Source organism: Meles meles, chromosome 7, assembly GCF_922984935.1.
Source record: "Meles meles chromosome 7, mMelMel3.1 paternal haplotype, whole genome shotgun sequence".
In the NCBI taxonomy this organism is placed as follows: domain Eukaryota; kingdom Metazoa; phylum Chordata; class Mammalia; order Carnivora; family Mustelidae; genus Meles; species Meles meles.
In genome coordinates, this window is record NC_060072.1 from 64551804 (window position 1) to 64578055 (window position 26252).

The 26252-nt window shown below is 42.3% G+C and overlaps 1 protein-coding gene and 1 long non-coding RNA gene across 8 annotated transcripts in view; one reads left to right on the top strand and one right to left on the bottom strand.

Annotated features, from left to right (window-relative positions):
- Nucleotides 1-992: 992 nt before the first annotated feature.
- On the bottom strand, nucleotides 993-24988 carry LOC123945897. Its single transcript, XR_006819527.1, has 2 exons — nucleotides 23924-24988; nucleotides 993-1246 (listed from the first exon to the last, which is right to left on the bottom strand). It is a non-coding gene; the product is annotated as an uncharacterized LOC123945897 (long non-coding RNA).
- DENND5B (DENN domain containing 5B) overlaps nucleotides 22480-26252 on the top strand; it is a 216369-nt gene continuing 212596 nt past the window's right edge. For 6 of the 7 annotated variants that reach the window (XR_006819523.1, XR_006819522.1, XR_006819524.1 and 3 more), the window contains exon 1: nucleotides 22494-23444. Coding sequence is in view for 2 of the 7 variants with exons in the window: in XM_046010883.1 (XP_045866839.1) it covers nucleotides 23318-23444 (127 nt within the window). In the remaining 5 variants the exon portion in view is untranslated. Of the gene's footprint in view, nucleotides 23445-26252 lie in introns of all 7 variants that reach the window. The other variant, XR_006819526.1, reaches the window with a different exon arrangement.

Here is a 26252-nt window from a genome sequence, read left to right on the forward strand (position 1 = left end):
AAAAAGTGGAGGACTTCCCAAGCGAGAACAGAATCAAAGCAAAATGAAATCCCCTCCAAAGAGTTGGGTGCTGTTGCTCTCCCTTAAATGAAGTAATTCAGAAACAGTCCAAACAACAAAATCCTAAGGCTTTTACCTCGAAAAGCACAGACTTTTTAAAGCACTGCAAATTGTACAAACTGGTTCAGTCGTGTTAGAAATGCTTTGCCAGCATTTGAGAAAAAAATTTTTAATCTTTTGACCCATGTCAGGAAGAATTTCCTCTGCCCTTCAAGGTCCTTCTAGCTGGACTAAGAATTAAATTGATGTGAAGCAGGGGAGCCTGGGTGGCTCAGTTGTTTGAGCCTGCCTTTGACTCAGGTCATGATCCCAGGTCCTGGGATCAAGTCCTACATTGGGCTCCGGGGCTCCTGCCACTCAAGCAGAACTGCTCTTTCTCTCTTTCTCTCAAATAAATAAATGAAATCTTTTTAAAAATTGACATGCGACAGATTAATGGGGAAAAAAATAAAATTTCATTTCATGTGTAGGAGGAATCCACCCAGAAGACAGGCAAAATTAGGTCTGCAAGTCATTCTGAACTAATGACAAGTGGGTAGCCATCTGGGACTGCAAAGGGAAGGAATACAATTCAAGGGAAGTAGAAACAGAGTAAATGTTTGGTAAACAAATATTTACTGGCCCCAACAGACACAATGGGATATAAGGGGCTTTGATCAAACTGGCCTTGCTGGGTTCCTCCCAGTCTACCATACCTAGGTCCTCTCAAAATGTAGTTATGTATAGTGATAGCTCTCTTCCTAGATCGGGTTGACTCTCTAAATTCTTTTTAGGCAATTGAAGGGGAGGTAAAGAGTTTTCCTGATTCTCCTAGATTTTGATTACTTTTCAACTCAAAATAATCACACCAAAGTGGTCTGTCTTAGGACAGCCTGCCTTTGGTCCCTACACTCATGTCTCAAATACCTATGACTAGGTAGCCATCACCAAACTTAGTGGCTTAATACAACCGTTTATTTTGCATGCAGTTCTGTTGGAAGGGCTCTGCTGGGCAGTTTCTCTGCCTGGCTTCATGTCGGATTGCAAGGTCTAGATGATACATTTCCAAGGTGGTGTCTTTGTTCACATTTCCTAGTCTCGCTGCCGCTGTACCTTTCTTGTTGTCCACTTGGCATCTCAGACCCCAGGGCTTCTTCATGGGACTTGGGCCTCTCACATGGTGGTGTTCTCAGGATAGCTGCACTTTCTAAAAGCAGGAAACAGATGTTATCAGGCCAATTAAGAGCTACTCTTGAAGCAAGTGTAGTGTCCCTATTGCCACTCTCTGCAGGTCAAAACAGTCACAGAGCTCACCCATGTTCAAGGGGGAGTGTCAAGGTCATACTGCAGACGACCAGTGGGATTGGGAGGTATTACTGTGGCCATCGTTAGAACATACACTCTGCCACAACTCATAATCTTAGGAATTTATCACATGGAAATTATGCCAAAGAAGTTATAAAAACAGAGATGTCCACTTTTATAGCCAAAGAAAAGAAAAAAATGGAAACAACCTTCATGTCTACTTAAAGACAAATGACTAGTTATCACACACCAACTGACAGGAATGTGAAGCTATAATAATTAAGAGGATTATGAAACACCATGAACGAATGTTGTTTGTGGTTTTTTAAAAGCATTTATTTATTTATTTATTTATTTGATAGCAAGAGAGCATAAGCAGGGGGAGCAGCAAGCAAAGGGAAAAGCAGGCTCCCACTGAGCATAGACCAGGGCCCTGGGATCATGACCTGAGCTGAATGGGCTGGAGGCAGATGCTTACCAGCTGAGCCACCCAAGAGCTCCTAAACAACATGAATAAAATGTTGCTATAAAAGGTGAAAGGTAGGGGTGCCTGGGTGGCTCAGTGGGTTAAAGCCTCTGCCTTCGGCTCAGGTCATGATCTCAGGGTCCTGGGATCGAGCCCCGCATTGGGCTCTCTGCTCAGTGGGGAGCCTGCTTCCCTTCCTCTCTCTCTGCCTGCCTCTCTGCCTACTTGTGATCTCTGTCAAATAAATAAAATCTTTTAAAAAAAAAAGGTGAAAGGTAAAATTGAAAAGCATGTGCACTGCGATGCTAATTATATAAAAACCTGCATACACCTGGACAAAGTCTGGAAGAAAATATGTAGAAATGAAGATAATTGCATTGAGGTGGTAAGATTACACATGCCTTCCATTTTCCCTTTATTGTTATTAGTGGCACCAAAAAAAATGAAATTAGAAGGAAAAAGAAAGAAAGCTTTGTTAGTGCTCAGTATTTGGCAGGTACACGTATAGAAGAGGGACAGAGAAGATAACGGGAACCCACTGACTCCCTATAATTCATTCAGATTCAGACAAACCACCAGTCCAGAGGATCCACACATATTCTTATTTATAATTAACCTTCCGCACTGACTGCCCTCCTCATCTTTGGAATGTTGATTGTCATGGAAGCAACAATTATATTAATCTTGTTATGTTTCTGAAGCTGTTCATGATATAAGACTGAAAACACCTAAGGGACACCTGGGTGGCTCGGTCAATTGAGTGACTGACTCTTGATTTCAGCTCAGGTTGTGATCCTCCAGTGGAGAGATAGAGCCTGGGGTGGGGCTCCCTCTTCAGAGTGGAGTCTGCTAGAGGTTCTGCCTCTCACTCTGCCCCTCCCCTTGCTTTTTCTCTCTCTTTCTCAAATAAAGAAATACATCTTAAAAAAAAAAAAAAGACAAAACCCTTTAAAAAGCCATGACTATGACACACAAACATAGGTGATATTTCATTTTTTTCACAAGGAATCCATCTTACCCAGGCTTTCTAAAATTGTCAGTGGCAACTTGGCCGCAAATTTACCCTGGAATGCTCCAATGAGAACTAGATTAACTCTAGTCCCTCTTTTTACAGCTTTTGTTTGCCTGGGGACTCCAAGTTTTGTAGAGGAAGAGGCTGCGGGAGTCTGGAGTAGTCTATTGCTAATGAAGCTGTGAGCAAACTTCCTGGAGTGGCCATGAGTTCACCTGTGTCTCAGAGACCAGGGACCAGCCCTCTGGGGACTATGACACTCACAGCTGTGAGTGACCTCCAACCCTGCACCGTCAAATCCAACCTTTGAACAAGAATTGCTTTCTAATATTACTTTAACTTGCCAGTCATTATTGCGTCTTTTTTTTTGAAGGCTTTTCAAGGGAGCTATTAAGGAAGGTGAAAGAAAATGAAATAAAGGTCAAAGTCTTAAAGTCAGATGAAGTAATTGCAAAAACAAATTTTAAAAAACCCTATCTGATTAGCTGGCATGACCACTAGTTGTGTTTATATAGTTAATGATTGGAGAAAACTTGGAGGATGGGATGCCTGGGTGGCTCAGTTGTTAAGCATCTACCTTTGGCTCAGGTCATGGGATTGAATCTCGCTTTGGGTTCCCTGCTCAGTGGGGAGCCTGCTTCTCCCTCTCCCACTCCCCTTGCTGGTGTTGCCTCTCTCACTGTCTCTCTCTCTCTCTGTCAAATAAATAAATAAAATCTTAAAAAAAAAAAACACTTGGAAGAGGGTAGGGTTTAGATTACATCCTGGTAAATTATTTTGATTTAGTTCAATTAACTTTTTGCAAGTTTAAAAAAAAAAGGGTTATCTACTGTTTGAGACATGTAACTATTGACGTTCTTTGTATTAACGTTTCAGTATTTTTTCCTGAAATTTGTGCTTCATTTAACAAATGTTTACATACCAGTCACTATGTGGCATTATCCTGTACTTAATAGATACTAACCAAGTTAATTCTCAATAACCCACAATGTAGTTACCATTATTGCCCTTCTCATTTTACAGAAGAGGAGACTGAAGCATGAAGAGGTTAAGCAACTCATACAAGATCGCCAGCTAGTAAGCTGTCTAACCAGAACTCAAACCCAGGCCATCAGGCTCCAGAGTCCTGTGCTATAACTATTATGCTATGCTGCCTGGGTAAGGTTTCCAACAGAATTCCATTTTAACAAATGTAGCTACAGAAATTCTCTAATAAAACATGTCCATCTCCAGGCATATGCTTTCTGATCAAGTTGCACCGAAGACTCCTATACTCAATCAGATTTCTCTTATTCTTGTTCATGCAGCACTGCATTAAGAAAGAGGCTCCGGAGCGCCTGGGTGGCTCAGTGGGTTAAAGCCTCTGCCTTTCGCTCAGGTCATGATCCTAGGGTCCTGGGATCGAGCCCCGCATTGGGCTCTCTGCTTGGCAGGGAGCCTGTTTCCTCCTCTCTCTCTCTATGCCTGCCTCTCTCCCTACTTGTGATCTCTGTCAAATAAATAAATAAAATCTTTAAAAAAAAAAAAAAAAGAAAGGCTCCAATGTGCAGTACAGCCAGCTCTTTGAGAAATTTCCTTCCCAGCTACCAGATAATTTTAATAACAATAAGTAACATATACCAAGCCTTTGCATGGTGTGCTTGCCAATTTCATTACCACTGCCCCCCCCACTGCCCCCCCCCCCGACCCCAGGTGCCTAACCATCCCTATGACACACTCCTGGTACTCATGTCCCTGTGGAGTCCCTTGAATCTTGGCTGGCCTTGTTGACTCTATTAACCAACAGACTATGGCAGAAGGGATGCTGTGAAAGTTTCAGGCTTAAGTCTTAAAAGGACCACAGCTTCCACCTTTTCCCTCTTGGGAACCCTGAACTCCTGTGTAAGAAATCCAGCTACCTTGCTGTAGAGATCATATGCAGAGGCCATGTGGTGAGGAAGGGGGAGGTCCCACTGAGGCCAGCCTCCAGTCACAAGGGACACCTGGCAAGACCAACAGAAAAATCACCCACCTGAACCTTGCCTAAACTGTTGTTGCAAATCACTACATTTGGGGATGGTTTGTAGCACAGCGATCAACCAGTGCCTTTTATTGCACTCATACCAAAATATTTATTGAATCTCTAGGAACTCAATGTAATGGCAAAATTAACATAATGGCGGAAATTAACAGTTAAGCAGATAAGTAAAAAAGCAAGTACTCAATAAAATAGAGTCAGATAAAGGGATAAAGGGTGATTGGTGTGGATCATTATTTTAGATGGGGAAGCCAAGGAAGGCTGTTCTGAGGACATTACTTTCAAGTAGAGATCTGAATGTAAATTAGAAGGGCCAAGGGCACAAAGATTAGTAGGAAGCAAGTTCCAGATGAAGGGGATAAATTAAAAGGCACTGCGGTGGGAGAGGCTTGGTGTGTTTGAAAAGCAGAAGTCCCGGGGCTGGCCCACAGTGAGTGAGGGATAGGTAGTCAAAGAGGTAAGGAGGGACTAGATCATGTTCAAATCCTGGCGGAGTTTGGATTTTATTCTATGTGCAATGGAAGGCCATTGGAGGCTTTTACACAGTAAGGTGATGTGCTCTAATGTGAATTCTTAGAAAAATGGCAGTGGTAGTTGTATAGAAAGAAAGCTTCAAGGGCACCAGGGTAGAACGAAGGAAGTCAGTTAGGTAAGTCTTGCAATAGTCCAGACAGTGAGAGTGGCTTAGACTAGGGAAGTGGGTCTCCAAATGTGCTATTTCCATTTTGGTAGTTCCTCAAAGTTAGGTGTCCATTGCCATATGACCTGGCAGCTCTGCCGCTCAGAATGTACCCAAGAGAACTGAAAACCTGTCCGCGCAAACGGTTGTACACCAACCTTCACAGTGACATTACTGAGGGTAGCCAAAAAGCAGAAGCTAACCAAGTGTCCATGAACTGATGAAGAATTAAAATGTGATCCATCCACAGGATGGAATATTACTCAGCCTCAAAAAGAAATGAAGTATGATACATACTACTACATGAATGAGATTTGAAAATATTATGCTAAGTAAAAGAAGCCAGAAAGAAAAGATCACATAGTGTATGGATTCACAACTTTCATGAAGTGTCTAGAATTAGCAAATTCTAGAAAAAGAAAGATTAATGGTTACCAGGTGATGCCAGGGGATGATATGAGGGGGTGCTAATGGGAAGATGAAAATGTTCTGGATTAGTGCATAGTGATTGTTGCACAACTTTGTGAATATGCTGAAAACCATTAAACTGTATAGCTTATGAGGGTGAAGTTTATGGTAGGTAACTTCTTTTTTTTTTAGGACTTTTTAATTACTTATTTGACAGAGATCACAAGTAGGCAGAGAGGTAGAGAGGAGGAAGCAGGACCCCCGATGAGCAGAGAGCCTGATGCGGGCCTGGATCCCACGACCCTGGGATCATGACCTGAGCCGAAGGCAGGGGCTTTAACGCACTGAGCCACCCAGGAGCCCCTATGGTAGATAACTTCTATCTCAGGTTAAGAAGAACACTAAAAATTGTGGCCTGCGGACCTCTAGGAATCCCTAAGAGATGCTAGTAGGTCTGCAAGGTCAAAACTATTTTCTTTTTTTTTTTTAATTTTATTAAAGATTTTATTTATTTATCTGCCAGAGAGAGAGAGAGATCACAAGCAGGCAGAAAGGCAGGCAGAGAGAGAGGAGGAAGCAGGCTCCCCACTGAGCAGAGAGCCCAATGCAGGCCTTGATCCCAGGACCCTGAGACCATGACCTGAGCCGAAGGCAGAGGCTTAACCCACTCAGCCACCCAGGTGCCCCAAAACTATTTTCATAATAACACTGAGACATTATCTGCCTTTCCTATCCTCATTCTTTCATGAGTATAGAGTTTTCCAGAGGCTACATGACATGTGATACATTGAAGCAGAAGTTATTGAATGGAGAAGTAGATACGAAAATCCACACTTTTTTTAAGCCAGACATTAAAGAGATCAGCAAAAAACCCAAGCTGATGCCATTCTTCTCACTAACTTTTTTTGGAACATATAGGTTCTTTAAATATACATATGTATATGTGTATATGTATGGACATATGTATATATATATTTTTATACTAATATGATATGGACTTAATTTTTTGGACTTAATATTTTTTTAAAGATTTTATTTATTTTGATATATATAGAGAGATCACAAGTAGATAGAGAGGCAAGTAGAGAGAGAGGGGGAAGCAGGCTCCCTGCTGAGCAGAGAGACCGATGTGGGGCTCGATCCCAGGACCCTGAGATCATGACCTGAGCCGAAGGCAGAGGCTTAACCCACTCAGCCACCCAGGTGCCCCTGGACTTAATATTTTTTAATGAATACATATTTTACACTTGTTGCAGGCTTGAGTTCTAATAAGGATGACAAATATTAATATAACCCATATAAATAAAGGCTTTTGGAGTCCACAATAGTTTCCAAGAGTGAAAAGGGATTCTGAGATGGAAAAGTTTGAGGATTACTAAAGTTAGGATGATAGCAGTGTAGGTCATACAAAATGGTCGGATTTAAGATATATTTGAAGGTACACCCCAATATCATTTCATCTTGTTCTCTCTTTAATGCCTGTCACCCAGTTATCCCATCCTCTTATCCCCAGAGAGTGTTTTTTTTTTTTTAATTGAAATATAGTTGGCACACAGTGTTACATTAACTTCAGGTCTGACAGTTGGTTTTAGATGATCTGGTATGGTTGAGGTCAGGAGACAGTAAGGTTATAAACAGGACTGGTCATATGTTGGTAAATGTTGAACGCAGGTAATAGATACATGAGGACTCATTATTCTATTCTTTCTACTCTGTGTATGTTTGGAAATTTCCATAACAAAAAGTTTAAGAAAAGAGTACAATATTTATCCAATATTTGGAGACTATGGCTGCTGTTCAAAAAAACACACAGGATCCAAGACTGTAAATTGTTCTATATTTTCTCACTTTAGGTTTTTTTTCTTGAAAGGATTTTGTGCAATTGTACATTTCAAGATGAATATAAAAAGTAGTGTGTATTTATCCATAACCTCCTTTATAGTAGCTTCTGGGTACCTCCTATACACTTCCAATCATAGCAATGAGAGTAAATAATTCCCCCTAATTTGGTCTTAACGTTCAACTGCTGTCACATTAATTGCTACTTTTGTGTAGCTACTGCCTGCCTGTAGCCAGTGATAACATTTTAAAATACATCACTAGACAAGACAGACATTTTACTGTCTAAATTCAGATGCTAACTTTGCAAGCTTTCCATTTTTCAGTAATTTTTTTAGGTTAGAATTTTTAATTTGTCCTTGACTTATTTATTATAATCCAACCATAATTTTGCCTTAGAGGAGTCTCCAAACTCGCTTTTTACCCACCAATGCTGAAAAGGTCATCCAAAATATTTTAACATTTCTAGTTATAAACTATATAATATTCACAGATATCAGCCACTAAATAAGGTATTCTGAACCCTTTTCACTGCTTCTCCAACTACTTTTGAGGACATACTGCAAAGATGGCTGCCTGCACACCAGGAAGAGGGCTCTTTCCAGACATCCAATCTGCTGGCGTTAATCTTAGGGCTCCCAGACTTCAGAACTGTGAGAAATAAATTTCTATCGTGTAAGCTACCCCATCTATGGTAATTTGTTGTAGCAGCCTGAGCTAAAACAAAGAGTTTGTGTTCTGATAATCTTGATAGTCAACAGTTTTGTGTAGTGATAAAGGGGTGAGCAAACTGAACCAAATTTGAGGACAGACCAGCTGAATACCAGGAGTTGAAGTTATTTAATCCGACTCAAACCTTGAAGAAATGAGAGTATAAATTTTCAAAGGTTGTTTCAAGCTCCTGGCTCTTCACTACTAGATAATGCTCTTTCCTACTCTTAGTTAATAACTTGCATGTCTAAAATTAAGCCTCTTGTGTTGCCTTGGATTCTGTTACTTTAAATAGTCACCCACCAGATTATAATTTTTACTTGTTTGAAGATTGTGGGAGTCTAATATTAATTTTTTTCCTGCCCCCCCCAAAAAAAAAAATCACAATGGGCAAGGTGGAAGTCAGAAACAATTATTCAGGTTAGTACAATTAAATTGGCTTTTCTCCCAGTATCTTTCTTGCTACCTTTAGTTATTGTTTTTGAGTCTGCAGTTCAAGGAAATTGTCATAGCAGAAGAATTCTTTAAAAAGAGAGAGAGAAAGAGTTATAGTCTTCCTAAAACAAGATAGGTAATTTCCACAGTGTGTTCCAAAAACTATTATGTAAGCTAAAATTGCTCCCTAGAAATGATGCCTAACAAGGGGGCTATAAGTTTGAAGGATAATAGTTGCTTAGAAGCAAACTAAAGTGAATAAACATCCTGCAATTTGTCTCTATGATCTGAAGCCTAATTCAATGATGGGATTAGGTCTAAATTGCTGAGCTTAAAATAATTACCTCATGAATAGTCATATTGATTATGACTGAAAACCACAGAGGATCTGCCTTCTATTTTTAGTTTAAATGTATGTTCTTTGTTGAGGAAGCTGAAGGATGCATTTAGTCAATCTGAAAGCATAAACTGTGATGTATGATTGTGATGAAAGAGAAAACAGTTCCTGACCTCCAGAAGCTCTCAGCTGCACAAGTTGAGAAGAAAAGATTTATATATCTGAATTAATTAATATTGCAATACTTAGGGCACCTGGGTGGCGCAGTCAGTTAAGTTTCTGACTCTTGATCTCAGCTCAGGTCTCAATTTCAGGGTTGTGAGTTCAAGCCCCAAGTTGGGCTCCATGCTGGAGTAGGTATGGAGCCTACTTAAAAAAAAGAAAAAGAAAAAGAAATTGTATGTCAAGTCTGGGACTGAGAACTCAAGTTTAAATTCTGGCATGTGGAAAGGGTCTAAAGATGTTGCACCCAAAATATACTTATTATGCTATCCATTTCAGTGCTTTCAACTATGAAGTTTATAAATGAAATTGGGAAAGGTTACCAATTTATAACACGAAGTCCAGTTCATCACTGATTAACCAAATTAAATGTTTTTGATGATTGAAAATTATACATATGTAAACATACATATTTTTTGCTTCATGACAATATTCACTTCATTCTTAGTGTCTGACTCTTGATTTCTGCTCTGGTCATGATCTCAGGGTTGAAAGATGGAGCCCTGCACTGGGCTCTGCACTGGGCATGGAGCCTGCTAAAGATTCTCTCTCTCCCTCTCCCTCTGTCCAAGCCCCCCACCGCAACCTGCTTCCTCATTCTCGCACTCTCTCTCAAAAAAAAAAAAAAATTTTTACTTACATTCTTGCGACTATTTTGGATCTATATATATGCAGTACGCTATATCCCTAGGACTTTTACTCATTGACATATCCCTAGAACACTGCCTGATTAATAATAAGTACACAATAAGAATTGTTGAATAATGGATAATCATGTGTATATGTGTATATATGCATACATGAATATATGTACAGTCATTTGAATTAGTCTCAATAAGTCAATAAAATAATTACAAATTTATTTACATAATCTTAACCATGCCATGAGTCACAATGTTGATAATCTTTTCTCACAGAAAGATACATATCCACACTTAAAAAAGAAAGGTTTTAAATTACAAAAGCAATAGATGCCTATTGTTCTATTTTTAACAATAGAGAAATATAAAAATAAAAGATAGAAACCGTTCATGTTTTTTTTTTCAGCGTAACAGTATTCATTGTTTTTGCACAACACCCAGTGCTCCATGCAATACATGCCCTTCCTACTTTCATGTTTTTTTAAGCACAAACATGTATAGAGTTTATCTTGGACACAATATGATCATACCATATATTTTTATTTCTTGATTTTTTCCATCTAATTATATCTTAGATAATTGTTTCCTACCAGTACAACCTCATTCTTCGCATTGCATTGTATAGATATACCAGAATTTATACAATCATTTCCTCCTGGGGGAAATAAGATTGCCTCCCCCTTTTTAATATCATGAACAATGTTTCAGGGAACATCATTGCACATATATCCTTTGCTTGTGTGTTTTTTTAAATACAATTTTTTAAAAGATTTTATTTATTTATTTGACAGACAGAGATCACAAGTAGGCAGAGAAGCAGGCAGAGAGAGAGGAGGAAGCAGGCTCCCCACTGAGCAGAGAGCCCAATGTGGGGCTCGATCCCAGGACCCTGGGATCATGACCTGAGCTGAAAGCAGAGGCTTTTTAACCCACTGAGCCACCCAGGCACCCCTGCTTGTGTTTTTTATAGAAGAGATTCTGAGAAGCAGAACTGAATCAAAGGGTATGAGTGTTCTAAATTGTGTTAGAAAGTACACATTTTAATTAATATTCTTGTATTCTCAACCTTGGTTTGGTAAGAAGGAACCCAGCCAACCAAGGAAAATGTTTTCTATAGAATATCTTACTTATCCTATGGGTCCTTAGCTGCCTGAGGCTTTAGTGGCATAATATTGTCACCTCCTTAAGAAGAGATGGCCCATGGGGCGCCTGGGTGGCTCAGTGGGTTAAGCCTCTGCCTTTGGCTCAGGTCATGATCTCGGGGGTCCTGGGATCAAGCCCCATGTTGGGCTTTCTGCTCAGCAGGAAGCCTGCTTTCCCCTTTCTCTCTCTGCCTGCCTCTGCTTACTTGTGATCTCTGTCAAATAAATAAATAAAATCTTTAAAAAAATGTTTTTTAATTAAAAAAAAAAGAGAGATGGCCCTGGGAATTTTTTCCCAGAATATGTAATTTTATATTTCTTTCCTATTAAATTTAGGATCTAATTTTTTTTAAATGAAAGGGAACTTAAAGATCAACCCCCTTATTTTGCGTGGGGAGGGGCATAATTTTACTTCCAAGTGAAAGAACCAAGTCCTCCTGGCTGAAATGATAGAAGGAATGTATTGGCTTACATTAACTGACAAATGATAGATATTGGGCAGGCTTCTTGTGTGACTTGATCCAGAGTTCATGATATACTCTGCTATGTATTGATTTGTTTATTTATGATTTTATTTATTTACTGGAGAGAGAGAGCATGCACGGCGGGGGGGGGGGGGGATAGAGAGGGAGAAGCAGGCTCCCCACTGAGTAGGGAGCTGGATGCAGGGCTTGATCCCAGGACCTGGAGATCATGACCTGAGCTGAAGGCAGCCGCTTATCTGACTGAGCCATCCAGGTGCGCCATATACTCTGCTTTTTCGAGTTTCTCTTGGCTCTGCCCTTTTCTGTATGTGGGCTTCATCCTTGGCCTGGCTTTCCTTATAGGGCTACCAGCAATTCTAGGGACTGAAAAACTTCCTTTTTATATCCAAGGTGAAAAGAGGGTATTCCTTCTTCCAGCTATCAAACAAAAGTCTGGAACCTCATACTAATTAGATGGACCCAGGGTAATTGTCCCTTCCTGAATCAATTCCTCTTACAAGTGACATAGGTTCACAAAGTGTCAGCCTAGAGCTAAGAACAAGGCCAATCCCACCCAAACAATATGAATGCTACACAGTGAGGGAGATGGGGAATGGATTCTGATTAAACAACCACCTCTTAGGGAGGAACTTCCTTTCCTCTGGCCTCCTGTTTCCATAGGGAGGGACTTCTACTAAAGAAGTAACCCCCTACTTTCTCCTCTCTGGACTGGGGGATTCCAAACTCTGACATTCATGCTCATTTCTCCACTGGATGGAGCTAATCTAATTAAAGGTTGCAAGCACTGAAAATTTCGCTATTTTCTTTCTGCCTGGAGATTAAATGGGACAGCAAAACTAGGATAAATATAGATATTCTGTAGGTTCAAATATTCCCTATCATGTGCCGTGTGAGGGTCTGGCCTAAGGGAAGAGGAGGTTGGAGGGACAAGGAGTAATACAACAAGTATTTCTTTTTTAAAATTTTATTTATCTGAGAGAGAGAGCACAAGCAGGGGTAGGGAAGGAGTAGAGAGAGAGAGAGAGAAGCAGACTCCACACTGAGCAGGGAGCCAATGCAGGGATCCATCCCAGGACCCTGGGATCATGACCTGAGCTGAAGGCAGACACCAACTGACTGAGCCACTCAGGCTCATTTTCAAATTAGAATGTGTCCCTGCATTTTCTATTTAGAATTTGTTATTGTGCTTATGTTATTAGAATTAGACTCCTATCTTACATGCAAAGTCAGTCTCCCTTGATGAGCCCCAGTCGGATGTAGCTTGCATCCAACTTTGGTAACCTAGGTCCCCAGTTCCTTTTTCAGACTCGGCCTTTGCCGTTTCCTTCTGTGTTGATTTCCTAGGGCTGCTGCAACAAGTTACCACAAACTTGGGGGCCTGAAATAACAGAAATAGATGTCCTCAGTTCTGGAGGCCAGAAGATAAAAATTAAGGTACTGGCACTGTTGGTTTCTTCTGGAGGCTGTGAGGGAGAATTTGTTCCATGGCTCTCTCTCCTAGCTTCAGGGGTCTCCAGGCAAAACTCGGCATTCTTTGGCTGGTGGCAACATCACTTCAACTTCTGCTTCTGTCTTCACATGGACTCCCCCTTTATGTGTCTCTATGTCCTACATCTCCCTTTCTCTTCTAAGGACATCAGAATTCAGTTAAGGATCCACCTTAAATCCAGAGGCCCTCATCTTGAGATCTTTAACTTAATTATACCAGCAATGACCCTATCTCCAAATAAGGTTGCATTCACAAGTAATAGGGATGGAGACTTGGACATATCTTTGGGGAAGACACGATTCAACCCATATACACTCTTCACTTCTTGTTTAGTCCAACTGTAGAGACCGTGACTAATACAACTTCTTGAGGCTCACTGCTTGCCCAGACTTTGGAATGCTACCTGCATTGGAGCCTCCATTCTGCCCCCCTCATTTTTTTAAAAAAGATTTTATTTATCTATTTGACAGACAGAGATCACAAGGAGGCAGAGAGGCAGGCAGAGAGAGAGAAGAGGAAGCAGGCTCCCCACCGAGCAGAAAGCCTGATGCGGGGCTCGATCCCAGGACTCTGGGATCATGACCTGAGCTGAAGGCAGAGACTTTAACCCCCTAAGCCACCCAGGTGCCCCTAAATATTTGAAATTCTTAATGAAAATCCTAGGTGGTCCAGTGGTTCTTAGGTGGCACCCAAGAATATAGCAGGGCATGACCAATTTTAGTCACACACAGCCAGTGGGGACATCAGACCCTAGACCTGGCCTCACTCAGTGATGTTCAATGAACAATGGAGAGCAAGGACACTCGGAGGACACTGAGTCCCTGCTCAGATAACAGCAAACCTGGGATCCAAGGTGGGCCACAACTCTAGATGGTGTCTAGACAATAAACAAAAGAGGTCGTAAGATTTAGGTGTTGAAAAGGAGGGGGTGCCTGGGTGACTCAGTGGGTTGGGGCCTCTGCCTTCGGCTCGGGTCATGATCTCAGGGTCCTGGGATCGAGTCCCGCATCAGGCTCTCTGCTCAGCGGGGAGCCTGCTTCCTCCTCTCTCTCTGCCTGCCTCTCTGCCTACTTGTGATCTTTGTCAAATAAATAAATAAAATCTTTAAAAAAAAAGAAAAAGAATTTCAAATATTTATCGGCGCCTGGGTGGTTCAGTCAGTTAAGTGTCTGACTCTTGATTTTGGCTCAGGTCATTATCTCGGTTATGAGATGGAGCCTGTGTTGGGCTCCAGACTGGGGGTGTGGAACCTGCTTAAGATTCTCCCTCTGACTCCTTTTTTTTTTTTTAAAGATTTTATTTATTTATTTGACAGAGAGAGATCACAAGTAGGCAGAGAGGCAGGCAGAGAGAGAGGAGGAAGCAGGCTCCCCGCTGAGCAGAAAGCCGGATCCGGGGCTGGGGCTGGATCCCAGGACCTTGAGATCCTGACCTGAGCCGAACGCAGAGGCTTTAACCCACCCAGGCGTCCCTCTCCCTCTGACTCTTAATCTCACAAAACAAACTGAGTGTAGCCAGGGGGTAGGGAGAGGGTGGTGGACATTGGGTAAGGTATGTTCTATGGTGAGTGCTGTGAAGTGTGTAAACCCGGTGATTCACAGACCTATACCCCTGGGGCTAATAAAACATTGTATGTTAATTTAAAATAATTTAATTAAAAATAAATTAAATAAATTAATAAAATTATTTAATGAATGAAAAATAATTTAAAATAAAAAATTTAAATAATTTAAAATAAAAATTTTAAAAATAAATTAATTTATTTTATTTAAATTATTTAATTTATTATTTGAAAATTTGAAAAATAAATTAATTAAAAATTTAAAAATTTAAAAAAAAAACCATTTGCTGCCAAAAAAAAAAAAAGATTCTCCCTCTGCCTCTCTCTCTCCACCCCTTCCCCGAAAGAACAGAATTTCAAATATTTACAATAATATCCAAACACTGGTTTTCTGGTGCCATAATTCCTGTTAACAGTCAAATAATGAGATATTGTATGTTAAAATATTTACCTCAATGCCTGGCATATAGAAACAATATGTTCCATGTACTTTATACTTTCTGTGTACCAGGAACTAGACTAAGCACTCTATACATATTACCTCCTTTGGACTTTATACCAACCCTGTTTTGTTTTGTTTTGTTTTTTAAGATTTTATTTATTTATTTGACAGAGAGAGAGAGAGATCACAAGTAGGCAGGACCCTGGGATCATGACCTGAGCTGAAGGCAGATGCCCAAGGACTGAGTCACTTAGGCACCCCTATACCAACACTGTTTTGATCCCTGTTGTACAAATAAGGAAATTAAAACTTAGTAACCTTAAACAAATTGTCTTATAGGTAAGGAAGAAATGAGATCTGAGCACAGGCAGTGTGCCTCTGGAGCCATCCCCTTCACCAGCATACCTAACTACCGCAAAAAATGCCAGCTGGACATGAAAATTGAACAAGACTTTTGTAAGAATTTAAATCGGTTCTCGTCAATCAACTAAAATAATTGAAACTTTGGGACTGCAAAGTTTTGAAATATAGAATGCAATTAAAAATATCACACATCTTTTGGCTTTTTTTTTCTTTTTAAATAGATTTTATTGAAGTATAATTTATATATATATAAATGCATCCATTTTGAAAGGACAATTCAATGGGTTTTGACAAATGTATATACCTGTAACATGACCACCATAATCAAGATATCAGATTTTTTTCATAATCCAGAAACATCCCTTGTGCTCTTTTGTGGTCAGTTCCCTATCCCACCCAACCCCTGGCCCCAGGCTGCCATTGATCTGCTTTCTGCCATTTTAGAACATCATATAAGTGCACTAATACACCATGGACTCTTCTGCCTGTGACGCATTATGTTCAGCATATTTCTGACAGTCATCACCTGGTGGCATAGGTCAGTAGTTCATTCCTCTTTACTACTAATGAGTAGTAGCTCGTGGAATAAGTATACCAATCCACTTATGCAGTCATCATGATGATGGCCATCTGGGTTGTTCCTCTGTCAAAAGACAGGAACCCGGGGCACCTGGGAGGCTCAGTCATTAAGCGTCTGCCTTCAGCTCAGGTCATGATCTCAGGGTCCCCTGATCAGAGTCCCACATTGTCGGACTTCCTGCTCAGCGGGGAGGCTGCTTCTCCCTCTGCCTCTGCCTGCCACTCCCCCTGCTTGTGCTCCCTCTCTCCCTTTCTGTCAAATAAATAAAATCTTTAAAAGAAAACAAAGGACAGAAGCCACTCATTTGAACAGGAGAATTTAATATAATTGTTAACTAGTAAAAGGTTGTTAATGACTTAAAGGGGTACAAGAGGAACTAGGAATAGTAAGCAGGGTGAAGGGGAGAGAGGAAAGAAGGACTTAGAAAAGGATTCCTCGCCCCCCACAAGACTTTGATACTGACCTCTTTTTTTTTTCAAGATTTTATTTATTAGAGGGGCACCTGGGTGGCTCAGTGTGTTAAGCCGCTGCCTTCGGCTCAGGTCGTGATCTCAGGGTCCTGGGATCGAGTCCCGCATCGGGCTCTCTGCTCAGCAGGGAGCCTGCTTCCCTCTCTCTCTCTCTGCCTGCCTCTCTATCTACTTGTGATCTCTCTCTGTCAAATAAATAAAATCTTAAAAAAAAAGATTTTATTTATTAGAGAGAGAGGGAACACAAGCAGGGGGAGTGGCAGGCAGAGGGAGAAGCAAGCTCCCCACTGAGCAAGAAGCCTGATGTGGGACTGGATCCCAGGACCCTGGGATCATGACCTGAGCTGAACGCAGACACTTAACTGACTGAGCCTCCCAGGTATCCCTGATTCTGACCTCTTTGAATAGAGTGTGGCCATCATAGGAATGGACAGCCTGCTTGTCAGTTGTGATGAAACTTGCCAAGGGAGATGGGCTGGAGCTGCAATCTGAGAAGGTGAAGAACAGGACCTGAGATTGTGGCTAGAACTAGGACTCAGAGGTGAGTGCTACCAAGCATTAGCACCTATTCTAAATAAAAATATGGTCAAAAAGGAACCACAAACCAGAAGTTAAGTGCCTTCCTGCCAATTTATTTCTTGTGGAGTCCCTCCAGTGCCCTCAATTTGACAAAGGCTGCCAGTTGGCAGAGGACAAATGCTTATAAGTTCCTGCTCTAATATCACAAAGCAGAGTGAAGAAGGATGGATTCAACCTGAGAGACAATAAATTGATAGTTAGCATAGTTTTTTTCCCCTAGTTTGGGACTAATATGAATAACGCTGCTATGGACATTTGTAAGAACCAAACTTTGTGATCATACGTTTTCATTTCTTTTGGAAAGTCCATAGGAATGAATTTTTCCTGGACATATGCTAACTGTTTGCTTAACTTGATAAGTGTTCGTTTAACTTGATAAGAAGCTACCACATGACAGCATTTTGCACACCCACTAACAATACCCACATCTTTCCCAGCACTTGGTATTGTCAGTCTTTTAAATTTTAGCCATTCTAGTGCATATGAAGGGGCATCTTTTTGTGGTTTTGTCATCCCTGATGTAATTTAGTCATTCTTTTCATCTCTACGTGTTGAAATAGGGTTGTTGGGCTTTTTCTCCCTGTGCTTATGGGTCATTTGCATATTTTCTGTTGTGAAATGTTTGTTCAAATATTTTGCCAACTTGAAGAATGGCCTTTTCTTACTTTTGAGTTGTAAGAATGCTTTAAACATTCTGAATAGAAGTTCCTTGTCAGATAAATGCACTGCAAGCATTGTAATATTGAGATTTTTGGTCACAAAATATGATCTACCAAAAAGAGGAAAAAATAAGCTTATAGTATTTTTAATATAAGTTTGCTATCATTTCAATAAATAGATAAGGAACCATTAGTTTTTATAAGTTTATGTATTTAAATTCATAGAGAGACCTTGAAAACATAGTACAGTAATTACAGCTTCTCTTTAAGTTTTTTGAATTTGGGTGGGGTGAAGGTTTAGAGGTGTCTTATACATTTTAGCAAGGGGTAGCCTGAAGGTTTTGCCTGATTCTTCTTACTGATAACCTTCAAATCACACTTACATATGTGCTCTTTTGGCTGCAAGTGCCAGAATTCCAATTTAAATTGGCTTAGGTAAAAACGTTCAATTCATGATCACAGTACAGGATACTTGCTCTGTTTGTCTCTCTGTTCTGACCATCAGCCTCATTCTTCCCTCTCACTCTTTCTCTGTATATTAGAAGTGTGACTACTGATACCTCCTAAGCTTTTCACCTTGTGTCATTGGCTACCTGCAGAGAGACCATCTCAACTCTTGAGCCCTAAGTCCAAGACCAATGGGAAAGGGCTCATTGGCTCAGCCTGAGTCATAAGCCTTCTTCTAGATCAGTCACCTGAACAGAGAGAAGGGAGAAATGGGTGTGAAGTTGTATCATATCATTGTAGATCCTGAGAGAACAATTTAGATGGAATGAAGGAAAGGGGTTCTCAGAAGAAGGAGGGAGTCCTGAGAAAAGAATGGAATCTATGATAGTATTATTGGGGGAAAAAATATGAGACTAGGACTAGTTTATGAATGAAGACTAATGTTTGATGTTTAATGTGAGGTAAAGAGAGAAAAGGAGGTCTAGGAATTTCATTGAGAAAGTAAGGAGACATTCATATGAAACTTCAGATAAACAGGCATAATCAAAATGTCAACAAATATTATGCCTCACTTTCAAATACTTCAGTAAAAAACAAATAGATGAAACAAAAATGGCACAATGTTAATATTAACACTAGGTAATGGGCATATAGAGGTTCAGTATTCTAGTCTTTAATTTGAAAATTTTTCATCATAAAATGAAAAAATAATAATCAAATCCCAAAGTGAATTACTAAAAAGAAGTAAACATATAGGAGAAAGATTAGTCAACTCAGATAAAGAGATTTCATAGACTTACAGATATTAGAAATGAAAAGGCCTTTAAGATTGATCTGACAATGCTCCTTCCCCCTTATCTCTGCCTACTTGTGACCTCTCTCTGTCAAATAAATAAATAAAATCTTAAAAAAATATATCCTACAATGTTCACTACAATGCAATCTTTTACTTTGCCCCTGGTTCTGCCACTAACAATGTGTGTTTGGGTAAATCACCAAAATTCTGTGAGACTTAGATATTTTTATGCGTAAAATGAGAAGACTGGTTTAGCTGATCTCAAATATTTTGTGTCAAACTTACTCAAAGCTAGCATTCATCATTAAATCCCTCAAGTGAGAAAAGTGTATAAAAAGGTGAGTCAGCCCTACTCGCCTGCCGTTCAAGACTCTTTCTGATCTGGCTCCAACTGAATTACTGTCCTCTACACACTTTTTTTTTATCTCCCTCGACACACTTTTCACCCCAGTCATTTCTTCTGTAACTGGAATATCTCTCCTCCCATCTCTAACTCATGAAATACTATTGCTCTTGTAAAGGTCCATTTCCGAAAGTTATCACTTTCATACTATCTTACTAAATTCCATAGGAAGATTTGACATCTCTTCTCACAAATCCTATACTGCTTTTTGAACTTCTCATGTGGAATATACCAGATTTTACTTTTATTATCTCATTTTGGTCTTTTAGTTATCTTTGAAAAATATTTGCCTTTCTACTAGGCTATAACCTCCTGAAGAGATGGGATCATGTCTTTTGAAATTTCGTATTCTCAAAGCATTAGCACAATAACTTACATAAAGGAGAGTCTTAATAATATGGATTCATTGTAAAAGGTAGGAACAACTTTAGGCAAAACTGTGAGTCAGCTATTTTGCTACCAAATTCTTATTGGCATAAATTAACCTTTTTTCCTGAAACTATGATGAGAGAATATGATAATCAATTTTCCAAATGAACTTTTGTTGTGATAAGATTTTTCCCAGAAAGCTAAAACCCTAGCAGAAGAAAATGTCCCTCAGGATTTCCTTTTGTTGGAATTGTGATTATTTGGCATGTTTTGTGCTGTTTAGAAGTTAAAGTTAGGATTAGTGCCTTCTCTGCAGGTTCTCAATTCAGGCAGCAAACATGAGGAACAACAACAGAATGGAAGGCAATGCTCTAAGTATCTGAACGATGATTTGCTACCTCTGAAGGCCTCTGGTCAGTCCTCAAATGGAGGACATGATTTAAGCTTGGAGTAGCTGAGCCTCTCTAGGGTCTGCTGTCTGAGGGAAGCTGAAGAATGAGTCCTTGACTGAGCAATGCTCACCTAATGGCATATAGTGATCTGACTGATAGTGAAGTGTGGTCCAATGAATGTCTGGGGATCCGAAGTTACTTTAGCAATTCCTTCGCTCTGGTTTTGTGTATCTGTGTGTGACCTGGTGGAGGTGAAGAATGGTATTGACAAGGGTTGTCTTAGCATGGGAAGAGGCATATGATCTCTCTCCTCCTTGACACAATTTAAATATTTTGGACAATTTATTTCAAGTCATTTTTTGTTTGCTTAGCTAAATTATTTCTATGTCATTATTTTAGAGGGAAACATGTATGCGATGATATATAGTTAATTCTTGATTATCCTTTTATTTCACTGCAATTTAATGCAAAATATACCTATACAGCATCATTCTGAAGAGATCATTAGGAATGTACCCAGGTATTTTCAAGTTAAGTTTAATTTTATAATGTGTAACTATTCTCTTGGAAGCTTTAAGAAAGATTTTGGAGAGGGATGCCTGGGTGGCTCAGTTGGTTAAGCGGCTGCCTTCGGCTCAGGTCATGATCCCAGCATCCTGGGATCGAGTCGCACATTGGGCTCCTTGTTCGGCAGGGACCCTGCTTCGCCCTCTGCCTCTGCCTGTGCTTGCTCTCTCTCTCTCTCTCTCTCTAATAAATAAATAAAATCTTTTAAAAAAAAAGAAAGATTTTGGAGATTGTCTCTATTTTGATGAGATTTATACTCCTAATTGAATGTATTCTGTTTGGGCTTCTTTCAATTTTTTTCAGCTTAACATTAATGTAGGGCTTACAAACTCATAAATCTGTTGTTTTCTTTTTTTTTTTTTAAGATTTTATTTATTTATTTAAGTGGAGGTGGGGGCAAGAGCACAAGCAGGGGCAGGGGCAGAGGTAGAGGGAAAAGCAAACTCCCCACTGAGCAGGGAAGCCTGACTTGCGGCTCTATCCCAGAACCCTGAGTTCATGACCTGAGCTAAAGACTGAGCCACCTAGGCACTCCTCAGTTGCTTTTCAAGTGAACAAAAAATGGCATGTCTCATGGTTAGTTCAGAGGTAAATTCACTTTCCTTTGTTTGTTAGTCTAGAATCTAACAAACATTTTGTAAGAAGCAATCACCAAAAACAGGAGAAACACATACTCATCCCAGTCACTCCCTCTCCTCCTTATCAGTGAAATTGTGGTATGTATTTCAGTACCCTCTACAGGAGGAAAAGCAATACTTGTATAACACTAAGTTAGCATATGTTTGTGTTCATTAATACAGATATTAAAGTTTGCATATTTCCTAGAAGCATCAACAACTTTTTCCTACCTGGATAACCTTTCTTTCATTCAATAAAAATAAATTGAAGGGTTCAGTGGGACCAGGGTTCTGCTAGATACTAGAAATGAGACACAGAGCACGACTTCTGCTCTGTGGGGCTTACAATCCAGCTAAGACAAACAGAAAAAGTCATTACAAGTGCTTTGAAAAAAGAGGGCAGGGTGCAGTAGGAGCAAAAGGTCAATTACCCAGGCTGTCCTTCACCCTGATTTCTTGATTCGTCTTACATTTCAAAATTGAGGAAAGAGAGAAAGGATAGAAGGTACAGTATATGATGGTATACACGCATACCTATATTCCAGGAGGAACGTTATTCGGTCATAATAATAGTTTGTTTCTCAGTCCACGTGCCTGGGAGGTTTGTTTGACTACCGGTGGTATTCGTCACGCCCCCCACCTACCCACCCACCCACATTATACCCAAATCCAAAACGAGTAGGGAATGGTGTGGAAGGCATGACAATGTGAAAATTGATCTATTCGGTTTTTCACCTTTCAAAGAAATAAAACCTTGTTGGTGAACTCCTGTAGAATGGAATCTCAGAGGGAAGAGCAGGGTAAGAAAGCCATGGCTATGTGAGGAGCAGAGTTCAGGGTCTAATTCCTGTTGCCTTATCAGCCTCCAATTGGACCTGTAGGGAGAGCTGATAATATCAACTGAGTACGGAGCTGGGGAACTGGAGTGCCTTGGCTACTTTACACTGACCTGAAAAGTGTCAGGATAAATTACAGAAAGAGGGTGGGCGGTGCGAGGGGTAGGCAATTGTCCTTTTAGAAGTCTCAATCCTTTGTGGTCATTGAGTTGACAGGAATTCACTGAGTAAGGATGGCTCGTAGATGGGGGTGAGGGCTGAGGGAAAGATTCAAGGACTAAGATCTTAAACTGAGACAGGCATTTGCACATCACGGTTCAAAAGATGTTGATGGTCCAGGCCGTGATGGTAAACGATCTCACAGGCTGTTAACCTTCCCTAAAGCTGCACTTTTTTTTTTTTTTTAATTAGGATAGGTAGCATCTCCTTTGGAAGCCAGAATCCTGCGCTGCGGCTAACCCTCTCGGCGGGCAGAGGCCAGCAGGCGTGTGTACGACCGCCCCCTGCGCCGAGGCTCTGGCAGGCAAGCACTAATCCTGCCCGCGCTAGGCGCTCCCTCGCAGCCCGCGGGGCGCGCGCGCGCACACAACCGGAGAGCGCGCTACCGTCCCTCGCGAGCGCGCCCTCCTTTCCGCCCCCTCCCACCCAAGCGCTGGTCCTCAGCGCCCCCGCCCTCCCAGCGCTCCCACAGCCAGAGGGCCGCTCAGCTGACCGGCGGGCGCCAGACGCCGCGGCTTCCAGTTCGCGAGCGCAGCTGCGGCGGCGCGAGTCTCTCACGCCGACACTCCCCCTGCGCGCCCCTCCCCCACCCGGGACCGGGATTGGGACCGACTGGGCGCGAGCTCGCGGCCGCTTCGCCGGCGCCGAGCGGGGAGCGAGGCTGCGGTGACGAGCGGCGGCTGCGCGGCCATGGGCGCGCCGGTGTCGCCCTAGGACAGGCGCGCGGGGACCGCAGGCGTAGCGGCGAGCCCTTCCGAGAGGCGGCGGCGGCAGGGGCAGCGCGGCCGGGATGAGCGGGAGCGGCGCGGCGCCCGGCCCGGGCTCGGGCTCCTCCCCGGCCGCCTGCCGCTTCGCGCACTACTTCGTGCTGTGCGGGATCGACGCAGACAGCGGGCTGGAGCCCGACGAGCTGGCGGGTAAGGCCGGGCCCCGGCGGAGCGGGGGGTCTCCTCAGGGACGCGAGGGACGCTGCGGACACGCGCGGGAGGCGGGTTCTAGACAAAGTCGGCTCCCGGCGGCGCCCGCTCTCCATCCGGACGGGCGCCGGGGCGGCGATTTAATGACATTGTTATTTATTCCGCGTGCAGGGTGCGCTGCTGAGCCCGCGGGCGTCGCGCCCCTGAGGGCGCCCGCCTCAGGCTTTTGCCTCCCAGGCGCGGGGTTATTAATAACGGGGACAGAGGGGGGGCCTCGAGGGCACGGCCCCCACCCGGCACGCTGACCCTCTCGCCCGCAGCTGCACGCGGAGGCGTCCGGTGAGTCACCGGGCGCGCTAACTCCAGGCCTTACCGCGATCCGGTGCATCTCACCGCCCCCCCGCCCCGCCCGACTGCGAAGTTTCAACCCTGGCACGTGACGCGGCGCTCTGGTCCCCTCGGGGGAGGTGGCGACAGACCTCGCTGGGCGGCGGGGGTGGCGTCCACCGCGGCGGTGAGGGCCTGCGGGGCGAGTGCAGGCGGGAGGCTGGTCGGACTTCATCCTTGACTGTTCGGGTCTGCGCCGCTTCCCACCTCGCGTTCGGCGATGACGGTCGTCACCTTTTGGAATCCTGTCTATTTGGCGGTGTCACCGGACTGGGGAGAACCTTTGATCGGTTGGGGCTCGGCACGACGCTTTGTTGGCACTACCTACACTGTTTCTGAGTTTAATTGTTGGACGTTCTCCCCTCACTTGGGTGCACTGTGTGTTACTGCCGGGCTTTTCCTGGAGGGGCACCGGTCCCTCCTCTTCACCCATTTGATGGCGCACTGCAGGGCCGAGCTGGGAACCGATGCTGGCAAAACGGGCGGTTGAAGGATGATGGGGGGCGGGGGGCGGTACTGAGTGCGCAGCGCCGGGAGGAGGCCGGGGAGAAACGACCGATTTCATTTATTCACGCCTTTTTCTTTCTGCTTACCTTCTTGGATCTGATCTTTATTTTTGTTGTTGTTGTTAATGGGTGAGACAAGTGACATCTATCGCCTGAACTTTATCTGTGTCAGTGTTGAACACTTAGGTCATAGCTTTCCAGAACAGCTTGTTTTGGACATAGCATGCCTGATTGCTTGCACCAATGTGTATTTTTGTTTTCTCTTTTACTCTTTTGGGGGGTAATAGAGGGGACTGGGAACGATGTATTAAATAATAAACAATAGGAAAAAAATGTGTTCGACTGTAAGATACAGTACTGATCCACCCGTGTCTTAGCTCAAGCAAGTATCTTTTTAAGCCAGGTTCACAGCAGAACATTTTCAACAAAAACTGTAAGTCTAGTTTTAGTTAAAGGTTTTTAGAAAAGAAGGATGATTTTTCTGTATGTGTAGTTATATAGTCATGTTATTTCTTAAGTTAAGATTTCCTGTACATATTAAGAATCGCTTTGTTGGGGCGCATGGGTGGCTCAATGGGTTAAGCCTTCGGCTCAGGTCATGATCTCCTGGTCTTGGGATCGAGCCCCACGTAGGGCTCTATGCTCGGCAGGGAGCCTGCTTCCCCGTCTCTCTCTGCCTGCCTCTCTGCCTACTTGTGGTCTCTCTCTCTCTCAAAGAAATAAATAAAATCTTAACCAAAAAAAAAAAAAAGAATCGCTTTGTTAAGGGATATGAAGTTAGAAAACATGTCTGCGGAGAGATTCCTCTTTGGGGATTGAAGGGATTATTTTTATTTTTCTAGAGTCCTTTCTCCCCTGAACATCCTAATCATTTGTAGTAAGGGGTCACTTTGAGGCCTTTTGTCAGTAGTGACTGATGAAAGGAAAAAGCCTGTATTTTTTTCTATCTGAAGTCTGTATGCTTAGTAAAACTAAAACAGCACTGGTAGGTGTGGCCTGGGACTCTTAAGCCAAGTGCAGATGGATTTAACAAAAGTTAGTAACACTAACTGGCTTCTCCTTTTGGAACACTATGCATGAGTGTGGATGTTTGAGAGTTCTGCTTATAATTGGTGTTTTGAAGTGATATTTTTGTCTGATGATATTTAAGTATTCATTCAATAAATAGTTTCGAAACCTTAAGGTGTAGATTATGTTCCAGGCACTGGAGACAAAGCAGTCAAAAATCCCTGCCATCATAGTGCTTACATTTTAGAGTGAACAAAATGAAAACACATAGTTTGTTACATGTCAGTAAGTGCTATAAAGGAAAATAAAGCAGGGAAATGAGACTGGGGTAGTGCTGGAAGAATGATGGGATGGTGGGGCTGCAGATTTTAAATGAGATGACTAGGGAAGGCTTCACAGAAAAGGAGACCTTAGACTAGAACCTTGACAGAGGTGAGGAAGCAAGCCACGTGGATTGTCTTGGGGAACATCATTGCAGGCAGGGGAGACAGTGCACAGGGAGACTGAGTTTGGAGAGTGCCTAGTTTGTGCAGGTAACAGTAAGGAGGCCAAGGTAGTTGGAGCTGAGGGAGGAGAAAAGTAGTAGATATGAGCATAGAGAAAGGGGAGGGAAGATTGTGTAGGGCCTGATAGATAATTGTTGAGCTTTTACTCTAAAGTGGGAAGCTACTGTAAAGTTTTGAGCAGTGCAATGAGACTTGATGTACTCTCTAAAAGGATTGCTGGGCTGCCTTGTTGATTAGACTGTGTTAGGGGCATGGTTAGAAGCAGACCAGTTAGGAGGAGGTTCTTTTTTGGTATGTGAGGTGGGAGGTGTTCGTGGCTTAGACCAAAGCAGTAGCAGTGAAGTGGTGAGAAGCTGGATTATTTTGGCGGTAGAGCCAGCAGGACTTGCTGATAAGTTGGA